This window comes from Monomorium pharaonis, chromosome 8 (genome assembly GCF_013373865.1).
Source record: "Monomorium pharaonis isolate MP-MQ-018 chromosome 8, ASM1337386v2, whole genome shotgun sequence".
NCBI classification, from domain to species: Eukaryota; Metazoa; Arthropoda; class Insecta; order Hymenoptera; family Formicidae; genus Monomorium; species Monomorium pharaonis.
Genome location: NC_050474.1, coordinates 22,722,014 through 22,741,340, shown reverse-complemented (window position 1 = coordinate 22,741,340; position 19,327 = coordinate 22,722,014). Strand labels below are relative to the sequence as shown.

Genomic DNA, 19,327 nt, shown 5'->3' with positions numbered 1-19,327 from the left:
TAGGTTTGCCTAGTTATAGCTTTTTTTCTTAATTCTTATATTTTAATTATTTTAATATATTATTAATTGTATTAGACTTAAATATTTCAAAGTAACATACCGTTTTCCATGTCTGATAGACTGAAATAATTAGCTAATACATTATTTATAAAATCTATTATTTTATTGAGTTTGTTGTCTTCTATGTTTGGCTTTTAAATAGATCGTAAAGAAAAACAAAAGTTTTAAATAGAATATTAATTGCAAATAACCGATATCAGACTCGTAATATGTTTTTGTAAGATTTTTTAAAAATACCATTTCTGTTTTGCAAATACTGATATCTATTTCGATTGATTAAACGATACGATTATATGTATAATACATAATGCATAAAATATAATAAATAATTGATATATTTTAAAATTGTTGTTTTTATTTATTTATTAAACATAATAAATTGGGCAATGATATATCCTGTAGTTTTGGCCCAATTTATTTTACATATATAAGCCCAACTTAAACATAATTAACCATCTAATTAACCATTTGAACGCTTCAAAGTATTAGTGCTAAATAGATTGCAATTTCCATCAAATTATTAAGGTTATGGAAAAAGACAAATTTAACAATGAAATTAATAGGTAAATAAATTAATGCTATTTATTTTTAATATATTTTGCAAAATTTAACTGCTTTTATTAATAATATAATTGCGTCAGTTTATAACATATACAGTACAGGGAAATTAGACTCAAAAACCACTGTTTCGAGAAAAAATTGTAAGAGACACTTTTATTGCAGATTCTTATTCGAAAAAATCATACAAACATATTAAACGAAAATTCAACTCGAAAAAAGTTGGGAATTATTGTGTACACAATGAAAGAAGGTAAAAATTTTCGTTTTTTGGCAATAAAAAAAAATTTATTACTATTAGCAAAAAACAAAAAATATAAGCTTATAGGTATTAAAAATATCTATTAAATGAGCCGTCGAACGTTCCAATTGGTTTATTTTTTAAGGAGAAAAAAATTAAAAACTGCCAAAATTTACTTTTTTCTTAAATTGTTAATAACAAATGGACAAGTGATGGCAAATTCTTGTAATAGGGCTTAAATAGTAGCGGTTATTATTCTCTAAAAGTCTTGAAAATTTTAGCCCAAAACATTCATAACTTTTGACACAAAGCTATTTTTTATTTAATTATATTTTAATTTTTTAATTTTTAATTAACATTGTTTACACAATAATTATCAACTTTTTCTAAGTTGAATTTTTGTTTAATATGTTTGTATGATTTTTCCGAATAAGAATCTGCAATAAAAGTGCCTCTTACAATTTTTTCTCGAAAAATTCTAATTTTAATTTTAATGTACTAATAAGTATATATAGACAATTACAAGTACCCAATATCAATAAGTCAATTGGCTCAGTAGATAGAGTACAAGTTTTGTAATCCTAGGTCCCGGGTTCAAACTACCAGCGGCAAGTTTTTAATTATTTGAAAAAATATTTTATAAATAAATATAAAATTATTTTTAAAATTAAATTAAATTAAATTAAATTAAAATAAAATTAAATAAATAATAAATAAAATAAATAAAAATAAAAATAAATAAAATAAATAAAATAAAATAAAATAAAATAAAATAAAATAAAATAAAATAAAATAAAATAAAATAAAATAAAATAAAATAAAATAAAATAAAATAAATAAATAAAATAAAATAAAATAAATAAAAATAAAATTAAATAAATTAAAAGAAATAATAAAATAAATAAATAAAATTAAAATTCAAATAAAATAAAATAAAATAAAATAAATAAAAAAAATAAAATAAAATAAAATAAAATTAAAATAAAATAAAATAAAATAAAATAAAAGTAAAAAAATTAAAATTAAAATTAAAATTAAAATAAATTAAAATTAAAATCAATGAAAATAAAATTAAAATTAAAATTAATTAATTAACATACAATTAAAATTACAATTAAACATTCACAACATTACCATTAAATAAATTTCAAATTACAATTACAATTCCCTAAATTCCCCTTCCCTTCCCATTACACTTACCCTCAACTTAAACTTAACCTTAATTCCATAATTAAACACCTTCCCCTTCACCCATTACCATTCCACTTAGAATATAAATTAACAATTACCAAATTCCCTTCATAAAATAATAAATTACCTAAAACTACACTCCCTTCCCTATTACATTCCCTTCCCTACTTAAATTACAATTAAATTAAACTTAATTCAATTAAATTAAATACTTAAATTCAATTAAAATTAAATTAAATTATATTTTAGTTTGCTCAAGCTGAATTTTTATATTGGCCCAAGTTTAAAAACCAATGTAGGCCCTAGATTAAAAAGCGGGACAAATCGATATTGAACCAAGGTAGGCGTCCTAACTTGGGCCTCAATAAAAATAAAAAAATCTAATTTGGCCCTGATTACAACCTAGGTAAAATTTCCACACAGGTTTCTGAAATAAACCCGATTCCTTATAACTGCGACTTTCTCTAGTCGCTTGTAAAATTTAATTTTTATTTTTTTTTGTTTGCGTTAGAAACGTGGGCAAAATATGTCGAGCGACGTTCGAGGAAACCATGGGATAAGGTTGCGAGGTGTATGTAGATTTCCGTCACATTCTGAAAAATGCATCGGGTCGAAAAAAGAAATCAATTGAACCCTCGGGGGCTCTTGGAATTACATAAGAACAGGGAACGATCGGAAGTGACTCGCTTGTAATCCGCTCTGTCATCGATCATCGTCGCACGGAAAGGATCGTTAGATAATTGTGCAAATAATAGCGCCGTGCATAGACGTCAGTAGACACGCGGTTACTCCGCCTTAATCGCAGATCTAATCATCCGGTAAGTGCGATCGCACTTGTCGCGATTCTCTCTTCTTTTTTTTTTCCTTTTTTTCCCTCCCGTGAGGCGATGCAATCCGGGACTCAGCATCCCAACGATGACGATTACCCCACGACGTTACGTAAAAACTCGTTTGCCCCCCGCCTGATCGAGATGACCTACATATTTCCGGGTCGCGCGTCTTATTCATCGATTTAGGAACCACCGAAGATCGAATTATCATATTCGAGATAGCTTGGGTAGCGATGGGATCAAATCGATGCGCCATGCTAACTTCCGCGCGATCCGCTATCGCTGAAAAAAATCTGCACTCTTCTTTTAAAACATCGCACAAGAATAATCCAACTTATATATTTACAAGCAATTACTTGACATTATATTAAAAGTCCGCTGGACGTCTGAAATACGTTTAGAAATTAGGATTTGGAATCTCTTTGGTAGAAAAACATATTTGTGTGAATTTTGAGTATTTTTACTCAAGATTCTCGTACTTTTATGCTATCGAGATATTCTTAAAGGAATGGAGTATCGCGTTTCGATAAGCAACTACTCGCGATAAGTTTGATGCCATCGCTATTGGTACGACCTGGCCAGGCATCTGAAAACGAACGAACAAATATTAACCAAGGTGAACCACTCCTGGCCACTACTTTCTTCGACCTACTAACCGGAGAAAGGCCCCTCCTTAACCGCCAAAACACGATTCCGCGGATCGATCGGAGGCAAACGAACGTACGTACGAACAAATGAACGAATATACGAGCGTACGAGCACCTGCATTAATTTCGCGCTGCACTCGTGTCGTTCGTTGCGTTCCGTATATTTCTCTTTTCTTTCTTTTCCCGTATGACGACGAAACTCCCGCGAGAGACTGGACGTGCACGAAAGTGGGTCTTCGGTTAGAATTTGTGTCGCGAACTGTGGTATTTGCTGCTGGCACGAATTTATGGTGTCGGTTGATTGTAGAGCAAAAAAATTAGAAGACATTTGGAAAATTTGAAATAATTCTATTAATGGTGTCAATTATTGTTGCTATGCATTAATTTCTAATTTCCTTTTTTTGGTAAAGCTGCTAGTCTTTTTGAGGAGAAAAAAATCAAAATTGCAGTAATTTATATATTATATAATTATGTATATTGCTTATAATATATAATATTTTTAAATATATATTGTATTATATAGTGAATATATATTAGTTTGTTATAATGAAGAAGATACTAAAAAAGAATTTAATTCATTTATTAAGACTGCATTGCTCTTTTGTTTACGTACTTTATGGCTCAACAGCTGTCAGACATATTACAAAAAAATTTATTAGTTAGCAGAAACTGTGCGATATGAAACGATGGTATGAATGACAATTAGCACGCGAACAAAGAACTGATATCACTTGTGCTAATCGTAAATGCATTGCGAGTCATCGATGTAATTTTATTGGTGGGGAGAAATAGTAGGCCATGTTATTATAACGGTCGCAAATTAATTAGAACTTGCTCGTAAAATCATGCGTAACAATAAGATTTAAATTAATATTTGGATTTATAACATAAAGCAAGACTGGTTTATAATAAAAAAAAAAATAGAATATTTAAAATATAACCTTATAAAGTCTAATTTCCCAAAAATAAGAGAGATAATAATTTTGGCTGAAACATAACATTTTTTAAAAATGTGTTTTCCCACCCCTTGAATTTTAGAACCCCTTATTTTTAGAATATTTGTTGTGGCATTTAACTTTTTACGGTAACAATCTAAACGTGTTCAGATAAGCGGAGGTCGTCACGTCCCCCGGGGCATTCGCTTGTCGCTTTTTCTGCGGAATCCGGACGCAATTAAAGGATATCGGAAATCACCGGCGTGACTTTCCCCTCTCCCGCGTATATTTTCGTACGTGTTGAATCATCCGGAACCATCTTCATTCATTCGTGTGCACCGCGTGCGCCTGGTACCGGTTCATCGGAGAGATGGAAAAGTGGACTTCCCGCTTTCGTCGTCGGGACGACGGCGACGCCGTCGTAGTCCGATGAAGGACGACATAGGATCGGAAGCGAACAACGCGACGTGGTTGGCGTGGGGCCGTCTCTGATTTACCTAGAGCGCATTAGAATGTTTAATAATCCTAGCAGCGGCCTGGGGGACAGGTGGTGGTGGCCTGACCGACTTTTAAAGAAACCTTGGGGGGAGTTGGGCGGCATCTTCAGTTGGACATTGGCCTCCGTAAGACGAAGAGTCAGGGAAAAAGAGCCGTAGGGTGCAGGAGACAGGAGAGCACGAGCACGGGTGCCCCCTCGGATTTCTTCTCGACGATCCACAGGTGGGTAGAGTCAGCTACAATTTGTCCGTTTGGGAATCTGGAAAGAGCACCGCGATAAAAACGACGAGATCGTTTACTAAAAAATCAATTACCCGCACAATTAGCAATTGATTCTTTAAATACAATACGCGATTCATTACGTATGCAATTCTTACAAAATAATACGTCTCCTTTGCAGCTTCTATATTTAGTAGAATTACATATATAATATATTTAACTTGTTAGTTCTATTTAATATAGATTCCATTTTATTAATTAATAAACAAATTGTTTTCTTTACATGCGTTATACAGAATCTCGTCTGACATTTGATTATTCAGGATTAGACGTCACACATTAAAATTAAACATAATATATCTACCTTCTTTCAAATTAGTAAAGTCTTTACACGAGCGCAAATGGATAAAGCAAGTCCTAGAAGTGATTTTATAGATCACCATTTGCGCTGAATCTAACTTCTCGCACTGTCACTTCCGCGATTTGGCCTCCGCGCGATACACGGCGACGTGTGAGGAATCGATCTCAAGGTACTGGACACGGTCGAGGCTACGCTTCGACGTGTCCAGCACCTTGACCATATGTAACGCAACGTTTTATAACGGCGACACAGAGTGCGTCTGTCCTGTACGTAAAGCCGCGCGTCTTCTCGCTTGTGCTACTAAAGTCCGCCAACCGAGTCTCTCGAGTAAGCGCCTTTCCTACGCACGCCTTTGACCGTGACCGGGATTTGGGTCAACCGGTCGCTGGCGTATGAAAGGAACTCGCGTTTGAAACCGGAAGGAGAGTGCGTTTTGCGCGTTTGGGACGATTTGTCCGATTGTTCATCTGAAGGAAGAAAATATTGCGGTGGTTCTGGTAGAGATGTTTTAATAATTCAGAAGAAGTAGAAAGGTAGTAGCAGTTGCCGCTCTATCTCGACGATTGATGAGCGGAACGTATCTCTATTGTTCGCCGACGAGGACTACGGAAAGGCGAGAGGAATAATTACGAAGGAAGGAACACATTCAACGTACTATTTTTTTTAAATATGCTCTTTGTGAATGCTTGTGACAAGCTAAACGCGTTCTGCGTAAAATTGAGAAGCGTAATCTCAAAAATCATTCAAAAGTAGGTAAATGTAAAATAAATAAAAGTAGGTAAATGTAAACATATTCCGAGAGGTTTTAAAATTATGTCAAGATTTTCAAGTTTTGGAAATTCTTGTTAACTGATTAAACAGTTTTAAGAAAACTTTAATTTTGCAAGTATATTAGTGAAAAAGTTAGAAAAGTTAAATATTTTATCAATCAAAAAAGCGATTAGATTTTTGTTCGTGCAACTTTTAAACTAACTCGACTAATTTATTTTGTAAATCATAAAGTTTAATTTAGCTTATTAACTTACACATTGCTGATATAAATCGAGTATAAAACGACATTTCGTGCTTCAGAATATCTCGGTGTATTTTCTGATACCTGCGTGTCGGCACGCGCGTAAAATCTTTAATGCTTTTACGGTTTCTAATGTCATGCCTTTATCGGAATTAGTCGAAAGAAACTGTGAATGAGACTAAAACGTGCGTGCCATTACATATCAAATGAAGATTTTTCACAGTGGAATATTATGCTTGCAATATGTATTCTTGGCATTGTTTTCAGAATAGTAGAAGAATGCGACTGTCGACGATCTTCGAGCTGTTACTGATCCTCTTGTTGGTGGCTTTCGCGGCTTATGGTCGAGTAATTGGTGAGAGAAACACTTTCGAAATAAAAATAATTAATAAGAAAGCAAAAGTAATTAATAAAGATGTAAAACACTTGAAAATTTTGATTTAGATTTGTATATACATAAAATAAAAAAGTATAATAATAATCATGTTAGCCTACTTTACTGTCTCTAATTCTTGTTAGATTTGTTAGAGAAAGGATCGAATTTTTAAATAATTTTATACGTATCTTTTGTAAAGTTTGTGATTTTAATTTTATATAATATGATTTTCAAATTTATTTGTAATTTTAAAATTGAATTATAAACAATCTATTCTAAATTTACTGAAATAAAATTACACAAATTATAAATGTTCGCAGATCGTAATGAGACAACGCATCGAGTGATTCGTGCCGCAAATAATGTGAAGCAAAGCGACATAGACTTAACGACGATGTCGTTAAAACAAGCAACCGATAGCGTAAACAGATATTGCACCTGCAACGAAAACATTTGCAATTGCTGCCGGGACTTTCACATACCGCTAGTGCAGTTGAAAGGACCAGGTAATTATCACGCAACATAATTATGCTTGAAAAATGAAAGTGCAACCGCAAACATAATGCATTTGTTATCCATAGTATTGTCTTGTCTGATTAATTGTCATATATTTTATCTAAAATAAATAGACTATAGTATATTTAAAAATTTATTCTATATATTTTTATGACGTGTTAAATGATGAAAGAATTTCTGTATCTGAAATTTTAGGATGCGCCTCGTTGCAGTATCTTCAGGGTGATAATTTGGCAGTCCAGTTGAGCTTCGGTGATAATATATTAACCAGCACGATTGTTAACGGTAATTATGTTCAGTAATGGTAACAGTTTTCTTCCCGTCATTTTCTCTGATTAATTAATATGTATATCTTGTGAATTATTTATTACAGATAAAATTTTTAGCAAATAGTAAGTTTTTCCAAAAACAAAATTTTACATGATATTACAAAAATAAAGAAACAAAATTACGCTATTAAATAATTATTGCTAATGAGACAATTTCTTGGATAATTCCTTATTTTATATAGATAATTTAAAATAATACCGCCATTATATTGAAAGATGGCTTGAATAAATAATTATGTTTCTTTTTGTTTAGCAGGCAGTTAATGTCGCGTATCTCCTAAAGAAATTAATCATGCACGTGTACCGCGCGCTTGAAAATATTAGCGAGAAAAGTATGTTAATTGCGCGTGAATCAACATTCGACGGATACATATTAATGTAACGTTCAGGAAACTATAATCCGACTTTCACCGGTGTGTGTATGTCACTGTCAATGGGACTTGTCGATAGAATACGCGTACACAGTATTTGAAACTTTTACTTCCTTTTAAAGAACGTGAAACTGTGTTCGCAATGACTGCGTGAAAGAAAAAAAATTTTGCCCCGTTACATCGGACAAATTTCACATTGTCGTGCCAGTTCCGTACGCGCGAGATCGATTTCTCCGGTGTGCGTTCCTGAAAAAAAATGGATTACGAAGTCAACGCGCGGTGACGTGCAGGCGCCACTCGAATTCGTGTCAGTCTAGCGGAGCGAAAGTATTTGTACAAACGATTTTTCGAGGATGTCAATGTTGAGTGTATTCGTTTTTTTATCGTATTCGACGACTTCGATTTATTAGACAAATTTTGGCTATTACTATTTACAAATAATATCAAAGTTGAACAGTAACTAGTTGAAAAATAGAAAGTAAAATAATAAAACTAAAAAGTTATAATAACTTTTAATTTCGAATGATTTAATTTTTAACTTTAACTAGTTATTTTTGCACGTAAATTTTGATTTATTATTTATGTGACGTATGTGCATCATACATTATGAATTTTAGGAAAAAGTCCGAAACCTGTGTGCGTACCGCTACCAGGTGGCTTTACCAAATTTTGCGGCAGGATTTATTCCATCCAACGTGATGCAAAGAATCACTTCAAAGCATGCCTCGGTCTGGAATTACAATCTCCTACCGAGTTGGAAGCTACTCTTCGTGTTAGTTGCTTCAGGTACTTGAATAAAAGTGTAACAATAATAGAGATCTAGATTTTCTTTCCAAATTTATATAGACGCAAGAAAAATTTCTAGCTAAAAAGATTTAATATATAAATTATTGATAAAATATTATTATAAGCAGCGTATCGTAATTTAAATGACTTTTAGATTTGGTCCAGACGGTTTAAAGCTTCGACCAGCTGAACCACTTCCGACTGTCGAGACAGACGGTACTTCAGAGGAAGACGATGATGATGATGATTTTTTCGGGCTTGGTGGGGATGACGATGACGACGATGAGGATGATGAAAGACCCATCCAAAATACTGTTTCCGATGCCTCAGGAGTTGATGCACAGGTATCAGATGATGACGACGACGACGATGATGATGACGACCCGTTGGGTTTCAGTGCCCTACTGGATATCTTCGGTGGCGACGATGAATCGCCGACGCAAACTAAAGTTACCACCTCGGCGCCGTTGTTGGAATTCACTATACCAATTCTGGCGCGACCAACGACTCCTGCACCGTTAGAGGAGCATGAGCTACCCATTTCCATCAATAATGAAGAAGGTAATTTTGAGGAACACGACGACAATACCCAAGAACCATTCAAGGCAGAAGAAGAAGAAGAAGAAGAAGAACAAGAGGAAGAAGATACAGGGCTGACGGAGAGCAACACCGAAGACAATACCGACGAGAACAAAGAACAGATCACGGAGTCTTCTAATAAAATTGTGTATACGGCGAAGCCTGACAAAGCGCCAACCGTTAATAAAGTGAAGAAAGGAGTCATCGGAGACAAAAAGAAACCTACGGTGACGTCGACCAGCGTCAACGCCATTCATGATCCTGAGAAGCCAGCAAAGAAGCCCATCAAGGACGAAGACGACGAAGACGATGACGACGATGACATTTTAGATGACGACGACGAAGATATCGATGATGACGAAGATGACGAAATTCTTGATGATGATGACGATGATGATAAGGATGATGAAGAAGACGAAGACGAGGAGGACGAAGATAAACTGGACGATGATAAGGAAGTGGAACACGACGATGATGAGGACGAGAAGGCCGAGGACCTTGCCATTTTGGATGATGATGATGATGACGACGACGATGATGAAGAGGAAGACGCTGTGTTGAGTGCCCTTATAGGTACTGGAAAAAGTAAGAAGAGCAAGGAAAATACAAAGACCAATCAGACTAACATCGACAAACACGACGACGAGGATTACGGTTTTGGACTTCTTGCCAGAGAGAGGCATTCCAGTAAAAATCGTCAAAGCAAGATCACGAGGCTTTGAACAAAGCATCGCTCCAGTCAGTAGAATAATTGGAAGTTGAAGAAAGCTCATCCTTCTTATCTGGTCATGAATTCGTTGGTCTGACAAAACTTGAGGTGTTTTGTTCGGATTAACGGAGCGTTTGTCGAAGATTCGGTGGATTGTATAATTGTGACAGTGCAACCTATTTTTTAATGATAAGATTACAAGAGTCAACGTATCTCGGCGTGTTTTTCTGATGACGCTTAAAAATCATGGATGTGTGTTTTCTCTCACGACATTTTAACTATTTTACAACAATAAAATGTAAAAGAGATTGCTAATTTTACAATAATTTGTAACTGATTTTATTACTGAAAAGTAAGCGGTTTACTTTGCTATCACAATTATTTTGTTTTTTTTACACGTAGTTAATTTATTTATTAAATAACATGGAGACTGATATGAGATCTTACAGCAAAGATGGAAGAGCTTTCTTAAGAAGAGGCTCAAATAGAGTTGCATAAAAGATTTTTAGATCTTGGAAACAAGATCTTTTAAGAAGAGATCAAGAATCTCCAAGAAGAGATTTTTACATATGCGAGAATTTAAAAGATGCTGCTTGTAAGGAAGACTTATATATTGTTCGTGACCTCAGCCATAATAAATTGCTCGATTAGTTTAATGTTATTTATTAAGAGCAAATAAATATTTATTATTTATGTATTTATTAAGTTATTTATTGACTCTGTAATAAATAAATAAATATAACGCGTTACATATTGTACGTATCATGCCTTTTATAATTATTTATTTTCTTTTCAACTGACGAATTTCTATTATAATCAAATTCAAATCAGTAATAGCAAAATTATTAAATAGAATATACCAATTTAAATTTATTTTCACAGCAACCATCTAATTAAGTTTTTTTTGTTACGCAAAGAAAGATTTAATATTTGACATTGAACATTGTTCTGCGATAACATTAAAGATAAGAGTTTTATTCTAGTAGACAAACAAGCACAGATTTTGATGATCAACTCAGACATGATAATAACACATAGTACTTTAAGAAAAACGGAATCTTATCTTTGATATTTTCTTACGTGATGAAATGATGTGAAACGAAATCTCTTTGTTTGTTCGAGAACGATTGCCTCTTTGTTGCATTATTTTAGATAACATTGGATTAAATTAATACCTATATGTTTATTATTAAATTTGAAAATTAAGGATTGATATTCTTGATCTTTCATAATTTTAAAAATATAAGTAAAAATGTGAAAAAATCAGATTTACTACTGGAAGAGGAATGTTTTTATTAATTAAAATTTTATAATATAAAAAATAGCTATGTAATATAATTTAATTGTTGTGCCCTACATATTTTTGTAAAGTTCTAAACTTTTTTATATTTTTAGGTTGATTCTCTTAGACTTAATGATCATTTAAAATTTATATTTCTAGCAAAAGTAAAAGTAGGTTTATAGCTTCGTCTTCAATTACTGTTTGCATCGTAAAGCATCATTTGATGGTAACAATTTTTCATTCGATCATTATTTATTCTTATTTGCCTTGTATGGAAAGTCGATGTATAATTAATGAACCAGGCGTCTCTGTGTCTTGTGCTATCTGGTCCAATGTGTTCCCAATTGTCAGTCTTCCTTCGGCATTGAAACGTACAGGTTGTGCAGTTGTACGATCATGATGTCTAAGTGGTTCCTTGTGTTTCTTTTGGCATTAGAATGCCAGAACTTCACCGCTGGCTTGGGTAATTTTATTGGTAAGAAATTTAAAAGATTTTTTACAATATCTTATAATTTAGTAATAAAAATTTACAAAAAAATTATCAGCTCTTTTAACTGATAAAAAGCAACTTATAAAAGATACATGGAATTGTGATATATAAGACTCTGTTGTTTAAATGCCTGTCTAATTAAAGCGCAGCTAATATTATAAGCAAGAAATACTTTTTTATTAGGTGCCAAATATACAATTATTATATTGTATATATAAAATAGTAGTATTGTATTATAATAAGAATAAATACAATTTCTATGTGTGAAAATAAACAAATATAAAACAAATTACATTGAACTAATTACATTGTTTTTATTCAGATAAATTATATCTGTTTTCAAATTATTTTTAAAATATGATTATTTTTGTAGAAACAGAAAAATTATAATTTTTTTATAGAAAAAAAGTATTTAACATACTTTTATATACTTTATATGCTTTAAATACTCATATACTTATATACTTATTTCGTATTTTTACATACTCTTTAAATGTTTTTTTCTTTTAGATGTAAACAAATTCAAGGTGTTCTACGATCCGAATACGAAATTGGCATTAAAAGGTGTATTGGAGAAGGTCGGTCGTGATCCTTTTCCTGGGATTGGTTTTCGTGGTGTAAAATGTAACTGCGATCAGTCAACAATTAATTTCACGTGTGAATGCTGTGGTGGTCTCAATATAACTAGATTTAATTTCGAGCGTAATGCTTGCACTAATTTAACTTTTTACTCCGAAGAAATGGCCATTAAAGTCAAATTTATAGTAAATGACAAAGAACTTGCTACAGGTTCTATATCTGGTGAGTAACTTTAACTAAATAATTTTCACATAATATTTTTTAGTCTAATATAATCTTCGTCTATATCTCCTTGAAGAAAAAAATTATATTAGACACTCTTTAATCTTTTGCGCTATTCAATAAAGTTTAAAAATTAATTATATAAACTTTGTAAAAAAATTGTTGTTAATAAGTTTTTAACTAATTAGATTAAAATCTATTGCAATTTGCGTTGGTGCGTATATTAAATGTACAATGTAATAAATAAATTTTGCAGGAAAAAATCCACCACCATTTTGCGTGCCTGTTTATGCTCCTTTTGTAACTCTCTGCGTGCGTGCCTACGATATTCATATGATCGGCCATAATTTGCATGCATGCGTTGACTTGGAGGCACTTGTGTGGGGATGGCCGGTTCTGACTTTACATTTTGATTGCATAAAAGCCGGCCAGGATGGAATTTCTTGGATAAAGCCTGAAAATGGCAATAATGCTACCACCATAGCGCCGCTCGGGATGATTCAAGCAGAAGTGAACGGACCGGAAATATACGATCCAGTAAATTTTGAGTCTCCAAATGAATCTCCAAACAATCCTTTGAATATAATGCCCGGGGAAGGAAATAACATAGGCCAGTTAAAGCTGTAATGTCTACAAAATTATAATCTTATATACATGCAGAAAAATGTTATGATAATCTTGTAAAATCTTGTAAAAAAATGTATTTTTCACTACCTGTGCACCGAAAGTGGTCCTTCTCTCACCTATCAATTTACATTCAAGGACAACATTTCGATGTATAGGTAACAAAAAATATTGTATGCGACGTTGGCTATTGTCCACACGTGAGGGTGAACGCACTCACGGGCAATTAATAGAATCACCGTACTTGTTGCACAAATAACTATACTATATTATATATTTATCTTAATTATATTTTATTTATTGTTATGTAATATGTAACGTACGTATTTATGATATAAACATACATGTACATACATATATAAAATATATATTGCAATTGCAAAACATCAAATTTGTCTTATTATTTATTTGTAAAATATTTAATGTATGTAACAAATTAGATTGTTTCTTCCCCTTATTATAAATAAAATTTTTGTGCTTCAATAACAATTTCGAGAACTTCTAGTTATTAATATCTGTATTAAATATTAGAATTTTATTTTCATAGTTAAACTTACGTGACTTAAAATAATTTTACATTCTCGACATATTTAACGATTTTAGGCATTTGAGGTACACGACAGTATTTCCAGAGAATCCTATTGCTTCTCTGTGACAAGTTCTAGTCAATAACAAAATGCGGGCAAGCGAGTCAAACCTAAATTTCACCATAAAACTGGGTCAGTACGAAGCGCCCGTTAACCGGCCAGTCAAGTTTCAATCCAACAAGGAAGCACATCTCGAGAAGATGTCTTCTCGTTTCGTTTGAAGACCAGACCAGATCAGGAACGCAAGATGAGGACTGCCTGCTGGCTACTGTTGATCACCGTCCTCGCGCAATCATGCTCGCACCCAAAATCGAGGGACGACGAGAAAACTTCAATGGAAAAAATCATTAGCAGTAAACTCGGAAATATTTCGAGTTCGCAGGAAAATCTGGAGCAAGTGAAGATATTGTTGAGGCAGATCTCGAATTCTTCGACATCGGAAAACGAAACGGTTACCGCGACCAGACAAGGACCCTGCCAATGTCGCGGCGGTGTCTGCGGATGCTGTTCGAGGCTCCTGTATGACACGTGGAAACAAAAGGCCTGTGTGAACATCACGTATGATCCTGACGAGTTCAGTTTTACTGCCAATATCTTGATGAATGACAGAGTTCTTTACACAAGAACTGTTTCTGGTAAGCACAAAATAAGTCAAGTAATAGTTATCAAATGTATTTTGTTTCGTGTATATATTAGATTAGAGAGTACAATATTTAGTAAGAAAAATAAATTAATCAAAGACTTGTAAATAAATGAAAAATCGTTATATCGTCTATTATACCTTTACTTAATTTATTTTATTGTATTCCTACAGGAAAGAATCCTAGACCGATATGTGTTCCTGTTCCGAGACTACCGATTAGAGCGTGCGTTAGATTTTATAATATATATTTCCAAGGCAGAAATATTCATCTATGTCTCAATATGGAAGGAAAATTCCAGGATACTACTCTGTTTAAGGTAAAATTTGAGAGCTTAGAAATTATTATTGATATTACATATGTATCTTTAGATTTAACAAACACAGATAATAAATTTGCATATTTCATCATACATGATGATAAATGACTTATATAATTTTATCTGATTTCCGCAGGTTAGTTTCGATTGTCTTAGATTCGGTTCAAATGGATTAGCTCTGTTAAAGCCCGAAGATGGAGGTGGTTTAGGTCAAGTAGAACTTTTTCCGGAAGATCCGGATGATGGTAATAACAGTGAAGATTACGATGATGAGGACGATGATGACTATGACGACGACGACGACGACGATATATTTTAAAAATAACTTTAAAAACAGATAATGATGATACTATAAATTATGTGCCATGTATGCATATTTATTGTTATTACATTTTATGATAAATAAATGTACATTGACGTAAAAAAATTTAATTTAATGTAAGTCTGATATTTTATTATAAGAAAGAAAAAATATATGATATCTCTTTTTGATGCACATTATATTTTTTTCTGCATATATTGAGCGACAATACTTTTTTTTAAATAATTGATAACTTAAATAATTTTTTACCCAATGTTAGATAATGTAATAAAAAGTGGAACGCTTCACGATTTTGCGTGTCATCCTTGCGCAGGGGCTATGCTAATCTTCTCTGTATCGTTCCAATTTTAGTTATGTGCTGCCGAAGCAAGTACTAATGTAATAAAAAGATATGTATTACATATATGTATTATATATTACATTTTTTATATAATGTGCAGTATACTCTTTTGTAAGAGCATGCATTATTTTTTTCTCTCATTGATTGTAGGAAATGCTGCGTGTGCAAACATAATGGTGAATTTCACGCCCGTACATAATTCAAAGTGAACAAAAACGTTCCGGATATTTTCTAAAGGCCCACAATACAATAGGTCATGATTGCATCCTGTATACAAGGTGGGTGAAACGTGAAAGAGTAGAAAACGTTTAGTGTAAAACGAGACGTCGCTGAAACTTGTTAATAAAATATAATTACGAGAAACGTGTGTATTTCTGCTATAATTAACGTAATATGTAAATATGGATCTGCGTAGCATTGGTGCTTTCATTTTCATTTGGTTTTGTCTCGTTCACGAAATTATACCTGCCAATAGAAGTTAGTTCTAATAATTAATTCAACTTTTAATCATAATACCGAATAAGAAAATAATTTCTAATGCATGTGTGCTTAGATTCATTTTATTACGTGTTTTACAAACTTCTAAGAAATTAACACAAGGAACATTTATTAGATACCAGCATATCAAGAGGATACCTGATTTATAGAACGATTTCGACTACTCGACAATCATGCAACTGTTCGATGTCTTTTTCTTGCTCTTGCTGCCAAAGTGTAATGATTCTATATACTAGAAAGCAAAAAGATTGTAAGAGTCTACAAAATTCGAAGTAATATTTAAATTCGATATTGAAAAAGTTAATATTCAATCAAAAATTACCTATCTGTTATAGTGTGCATCAATTTCACATATCAGAGGAATGGACTAAACGTGGATGTCTCGTTGAGTTCAGAAACAATCAGCACTAGAACAGTCACGAGTTAGTATTTTCGATTTCGACTCGCGCAAAAGTACAAAAAAATTCTTATTTTTTAAATATCTTCTTAATTCCGAAATGTTAAAATTTAAATATTTATGTACGTTTGCTTATACGAAGAAAATTTGTATAATGTAATAAAAAAAAGATATATTTTAATATACAATGATTTTTTTGAGAGAAAAAAATATCGAATAAAAAGTAACAGTACTTTTAAACAAAGAATTAGAATTTTTAAATACTATTATTATCAAAATAATCGTATGCATATCGTGCTCTTTAAATGCTTATTACAATATTATCATCTGAATCATTTATGCATAAGCGATTTTATTATTTCTGCAAATTTATTTTATAGATTTTAAGGCATTCCAGTTTTGCGTGTTCGTTCCCGGTTGCCTTTTTTCGACCGCATGTGTCAACATCTTGGAGCTCAATCAATTTCCTAAGTACGTGTTCAAATAATTATTTTTACCAAAGTAGTTAGACATATGAACTAATGAGGAGAAATAAAAAATATATTTTGAATAGTTAGTTCAATTCGGGATTCAAATAATTTATTTTATTCACGAAATAAGTTTCTTAGTAGGTATTCATCTGCAATGTCTACAAACATGATTATTCCAGATCAATTACGGCTTGCCTTCGCCTCGACATTTACGCCAAGAAACGACTTTGGCAGATTAATTACGATTGCATAAGCGTATCGATGGAGTTGCCAATGATATCGACTAACGATACAATGAGAATGACAGAAACAGAAGAATCGTCTACGGCAGAAAGCGAACCAACGTCGACAACAATGTCGACAGTGTTAGTGACAGAAATGTCATCGAGTGAGATGGCGATTGTGCAAACGTCGGAAATGACTGAAATGACGGATACAAACAGGAGGCCAGAAGAAGTGGAGGATGTCGAAACGTACGAAATTTCCGAAGAAATAACGCCAATTAAATGATGACTATAATTATGATTATTACAAACAGAAATATTGAAAATAATTAGCAGGGTAAACGGAATTAAAAATATTTTTTTTTAATAAATAATAAATTTTGTGATAGACAGCGAAATAAAAACAAAAAAAATAAGTAACGCTTTTCTTGAATTACTGAATTAATGATAATAACAGTTTTTCATATTTTATATACGTACTTGTTTCATTACTACATTCACTTAAATATTCTATTATATTAGTGCAACAAATAAGTATGAATAAGCACAAAACAAGAATTAATTTCATCATTATTATTGTTAAATTATTTTTGAATAAAATAATTTATTAATTGTAGAATTTCAGTTCAAAGAATAAAAATTTTTATTATTAATAATCATTAAAAGAGTGATATCAGAATGATAGCAAGAATAAAAATTATATCAAATAATATAAATTTTTATTCAATGTTCATAATTAATATACTATTATTTACCTAATCATATTAAGAATTCCATAATACATAAATTATCGTTTTCTCTCAAATTTCCACTTGTAAATCGGAGCAGCGTCTTTCGAACCAGATTTCACTAGTTTCGGTTTCCTGGCCTTCTTATCCTTCAGCAATCTGCGCACTTCCAGCTTCTGTTGCACAATTGTGAGTTCGCGTTCCCTGTCGACCCTCTTCTCAAGCTCTTTGTAAGCCATTTGTTTTTTCTGTTCAAGTTTAGTGACAGTTTTGTCATCTAACTCTGGCAGCTTCATGCTCTTGATCGCGCTCAGCGTTGGTCGATTGGTGCGTCTGGACAGAAGTGCCGGATGTGTGCCCAGTCTTTCAGCTAGGTCAAAATTTTTCATCTCGTCATTGTCCACAAAGAAAATGTGCTGATTCGGGGTCTCATTGGCTGTGTCAATCATGTGTAACTGACTCTGTAGCTTATCTATCTTCCTCGCCTCAATATTCCTCTTGTATGCTATGTATTTAAGGTCCTGAGTCTCCATTAACTTGATCTGTTCGGGCGTATGCTGATCCTCCTTATCCTTCTCCCGGTGAACGCCGTTTACCACCTTGGAATTGATCATATGAAAGTGGAACTCGTCCGGATTCTTGTTGAGCGCGCGCTTTCTCAGGAGCTTGATCGTCGCCCGCTTTTCCTGAAAGTTCCTGGCTCTAGCGATATAATCCTTCTTTTTCTCCAATAGTCCCAAGTGTTTGCGGGTCTCTGGCTGATGACGTTCCCGATGAGTCTTCTGGCTCGCCTTCGCCGCTTTCTTCCACGATGACATTTTGTTTTCTAAGAAAAAAAAGGAATTCCAAATTCAGAAGAATATTGCGTCCAATTGTTCGAAAGTAAGATAATTAGCTGGAAGATTATTGTACAGTTATTGCACGATCGCCAATGAGTTGAGTATATATTACGTAATGCAGCTTACCTTTTTCTGTATATTTCCTCGAGAAAATCGCTGTCAATAATAACAGCTGATGATCCTGTAATGCATAACCTCACATTCAGCAGCTCTACACGGCAGTACGGCACATGTCCCTGTGTGATGTGTCGAGTAGACATATATCGACATTCGATAATATCGAATAGTCGATATATTCAGATCGATATAAAAGTATTGAATTATAAATTTTAAATTTCAATTAAATAACTTTTGTAACTAATTATATTCATTTTTAATTTTGTTAAAAATTTTTAATTTTTAATTTTGCATATATATACGTAAGAAATTGATCAATTAGGTATACGTCTAATGTAAAGAATGCCTTTCCCCATATAACAAAAGTCTAAATCGAGTTATAAGAACCATGCACGGTCAGAAATGCTCACACATGCGCAGTAAAATCAGA

At 32.7% G+C, this 19,327-nt stretch overlaps 5 protein-coding genes, 2 long non-coding RNA genes and 1 other non-coding gene across 9 annotated transcripts; 4 read left to right on the top strand and 4 right to left on the bottom strand.

The window, feature by feature from the left end:
- Nucleotides 1–2,915: 2,915 nt before the first annotated feature.
- Nucleotides 2,916–5,166, bottom strand: LOC118647074. The gene is made up of 2 exons (XR_004964383.1): nucleotides 5,030–5,166; nucleotides 2,916–4,959 (listed from the first exon to the last, which is right to left on the bottom strand). It is a non-coding gene; the product is annotated as an uncharacterized LOC118647074 (long non-coding RNA).
- On the top strand, nucleotides 4,958–10,976 carry LOC105839352 (coiled-coil domain-containing protein 1). The gene is made up of 6 exons (XM_012685610.3): nucleotides 4,958–5,182; nucleotides 6,820–6,907; nucleotides 7,249–7,434; nucleotides 7,640–7,729; nucleotides 8,762–8,930; nucleotides 9,085–10,976. The coding sequence occupies exons 2-6, from the start codon at nucleotides 6,832–6,834 to the stop codon at nucleotides 10,229–10,231; spliced, it is 1,668 nt and encodes a 555-aa protein (XP_012541064.1). The 5' UTR covers nucleotides 4,958–5,182; nucleotides 6,820–6,831; the 3' UTR covers nucleotides 10,232–10,976.
- Nucleotides 10,977–11,780: 804 nt separating this feature from the next.
- LOC105839360 lies at nucleotides 11,781–13,724 on the top strand. The gene is made up of 3 exons (XM_012685627.3): nucleotides 11,781–11,975; nucleotides 12,501–12,791; nucleotides 13,048–13,724. Exons 1-3 carry the CDS (start codon nucleotides 11,897–11,899, stop codon nucleotides 13,416–13,418), a joined length of 741 nt encoding a protein of 246 aa, XP_012541081.1. The 5' UTR covers nucleotides 11,781–11,896; the 3' UTR covers nucleotides 13,419–13,724.
- A 200-nt stretch (nucleotides 13,725–13,924) lies between these two features.
- On the top strand, nucleotides 13,925–15,317 carry LOC105839362. The gene is made up of 3 exons (XM_012685630.3): nucleotides 13,925–14,637; nucleotides 14,817–14,962; nucleotides 15,099–15,317. The coding sequence occupies exons 1-3, from the start codon at nucleotides 14,250–14,252 to the stop codon at nucleotides 15,279–15,281; spliced, it is 717 nt and encodes a 238-aa protein (XP_012541084.1). The 5' UTR covers nucleotides 13,925–14,249; the 3' UTR covers nucleotides 15,282–15,317.
- Nucleotides 15,318–15,489: 172 nt separating this feature from the next.
- Nucleotides 15,490–17,580, top strand: LOC105839361. Of its 2 annotated transcripts, none has more exons than XM_012685628.3 (5): nucleotides 15,490–16,101; nucleotides 16,238–16,372; nucleotides 16,458–16,544; nucleotides 16,900–16,990; nucleotides 17,169–17,580. In XM_012685628.3, exons 1-5 carry the CDS (start codon nucleotides 16,026–16,028, stop codon nucleotides 17,497–17,499), a joined length of 720 nt encoding a protein of 239 aa, XP_012541082.2. In that variant the 5' UTR covers nucleotides 15,490–16,025; the 3' UTR covers nucleotides 17,500–17,580. The 2 variants fall into 2 exon arrangements, with proteins under 2 accessions (XP_012541082.2, XP_012541083.2); XM_012685629.3 differs by having other exon boundaries at nucleotides 15,491–15,902.
- On the bottom strand, nucleotides 15,553–15,658 carry LOC114254313. The gene has a single exon (XR_003625699.2). It is a non-coding gene; the product is annotated as a U6 spliceosomal RNA (small nuclear RNA).
- On the bottom strand, nucleotides 16,169–16,532 carry LOC118647072. The gene is made up of 2 exons (XR_004964382.1): nucleotides 16,445–16,532; nucleotides 16,169–16,354 (listed from the first exon to the last, which is right to left on the bottom strand). It is a non-coding gene; the product is annotated as an uncharacterized LOC118647072 (long non-coding RNA).
- Nucleotides 17,581–17,910: 330 nt separating the features above from the next.
- On the bottom strand, nucleotides 17,911–19,205 carry LOC105839359 (probable U3 small nucleolar RNA-associated protein 11). Its single transcript, XM_012685622.3, has 2 exons — nucleotides 18,907–19,205; nucleotides 17,911–18,767 (listed from the first exon to the last, which is right to left on the bottom strand). Exon 2 carries the CDS (start codon nucleotides 18,757–18,759, stop codon nucleotides 18,001–18,003), a length of 759 nt encoding a protein of 252 aa, XP_012541076.1. The 5' UTR covers nucleotides 18,760–18,767; nucleotides 18,907–19,205; the 3' UTR covers nucleotides 17,911–18,000.
- Between the last annotated feature and the right edge of the window lie 122 nt (nucleotides 19,206–19,327).

Bases quoted from the DNA above. Each gene is read 5' to 3' on its own strand.
- LOC105839352 (XM_012685610.3), top strand. From the start codon at position 6,832: ATGCGACTGTCGACGATCTTCGAGCTGTTACTGATCCTCTTGTTGGTG. The intron at 6,908-7,248 runs GTGAGAGAAACA...AAATGTTCGCAG, and splicing joins GGCTTATGGTCGAGTAATTG to ATCGTAATGAGACAACGCAT. The intron at 7,730-8,761 runs GTAATTATGTTC...TATGAATTTTAG, and splicing joins AACCAGCACGATTGTTAACG to GAAAAAGTCCGAAACCTGTG.
- LOC105839360 (XM_012685627.3), top strand. From the start codon at position 11,897: ATGATGTCTAAGTGGTTCCTTGTGTTTCTTTTGGCATTAGAATGCCAG. The intron at 11,976-12,500 runs GTAAGAAATTTA...TTTTTCTTTTAG, and splicing joins TGGCTTGGGTAATTTTATTG to ATGTAAACAAATTCAAGGTG. The intron at 12,792-13,047 runs GTGAGTAACTTT...TAAATTTTGCAG, and splicing joins TGCTACAGGTTCTATATCTG to GAAAAAATCCACCACCATTT.
- LOC105839359 (XM_012685622.3), bottom strand. From the start codon at position 18,759: ATGTCATCGTGGAAGAAAGCGGCGAAGGCGAGCCAGAAGACTCATCGG.
- LOC105839362 (XM_012685630.3), top strand. From the start codon at position 14,250: ATGAGGACTGCCTGCTGGCTACTGTTGATCACCGTCCTCGCGCAATCA. The intron at 14,638-14,816 runs GTAAGCACAAAA...GTATTCCTACAG, and splicing joins TTACACAAGAACTGTTTCTG to GAAAGAATCCTAGACCGATA. The intron at 14,963-15,098 runs GTAAAATTTGAG...TGATTTCCGCAG, and splicing joins AGGATACTACTCTGTTTAAG to GTTAGTTTCGATTGTCTTAG.
- LOC105839361 (XM_012685628.3), top strand. From the start codon at position 16,026: ATGGATCTGCGTAGCATTGGTGCTTTCATTTTCATTTGGTTTTGTCTC. The intron at 16,102-16,237 runs GTTAGTTCTAAT...AACATTTATTAG, and splicing joins AATTATACCTGCCAATAGAA to ATACCAGCATATCAAGAGGA. The intron at 16,545-16,899 runs GTTAGTATTTTC...TTTATTTTATAG, and splicing joins CAGCACTAGAACAGTCACGA to ATTTTAAGGCATTCCAGTTT.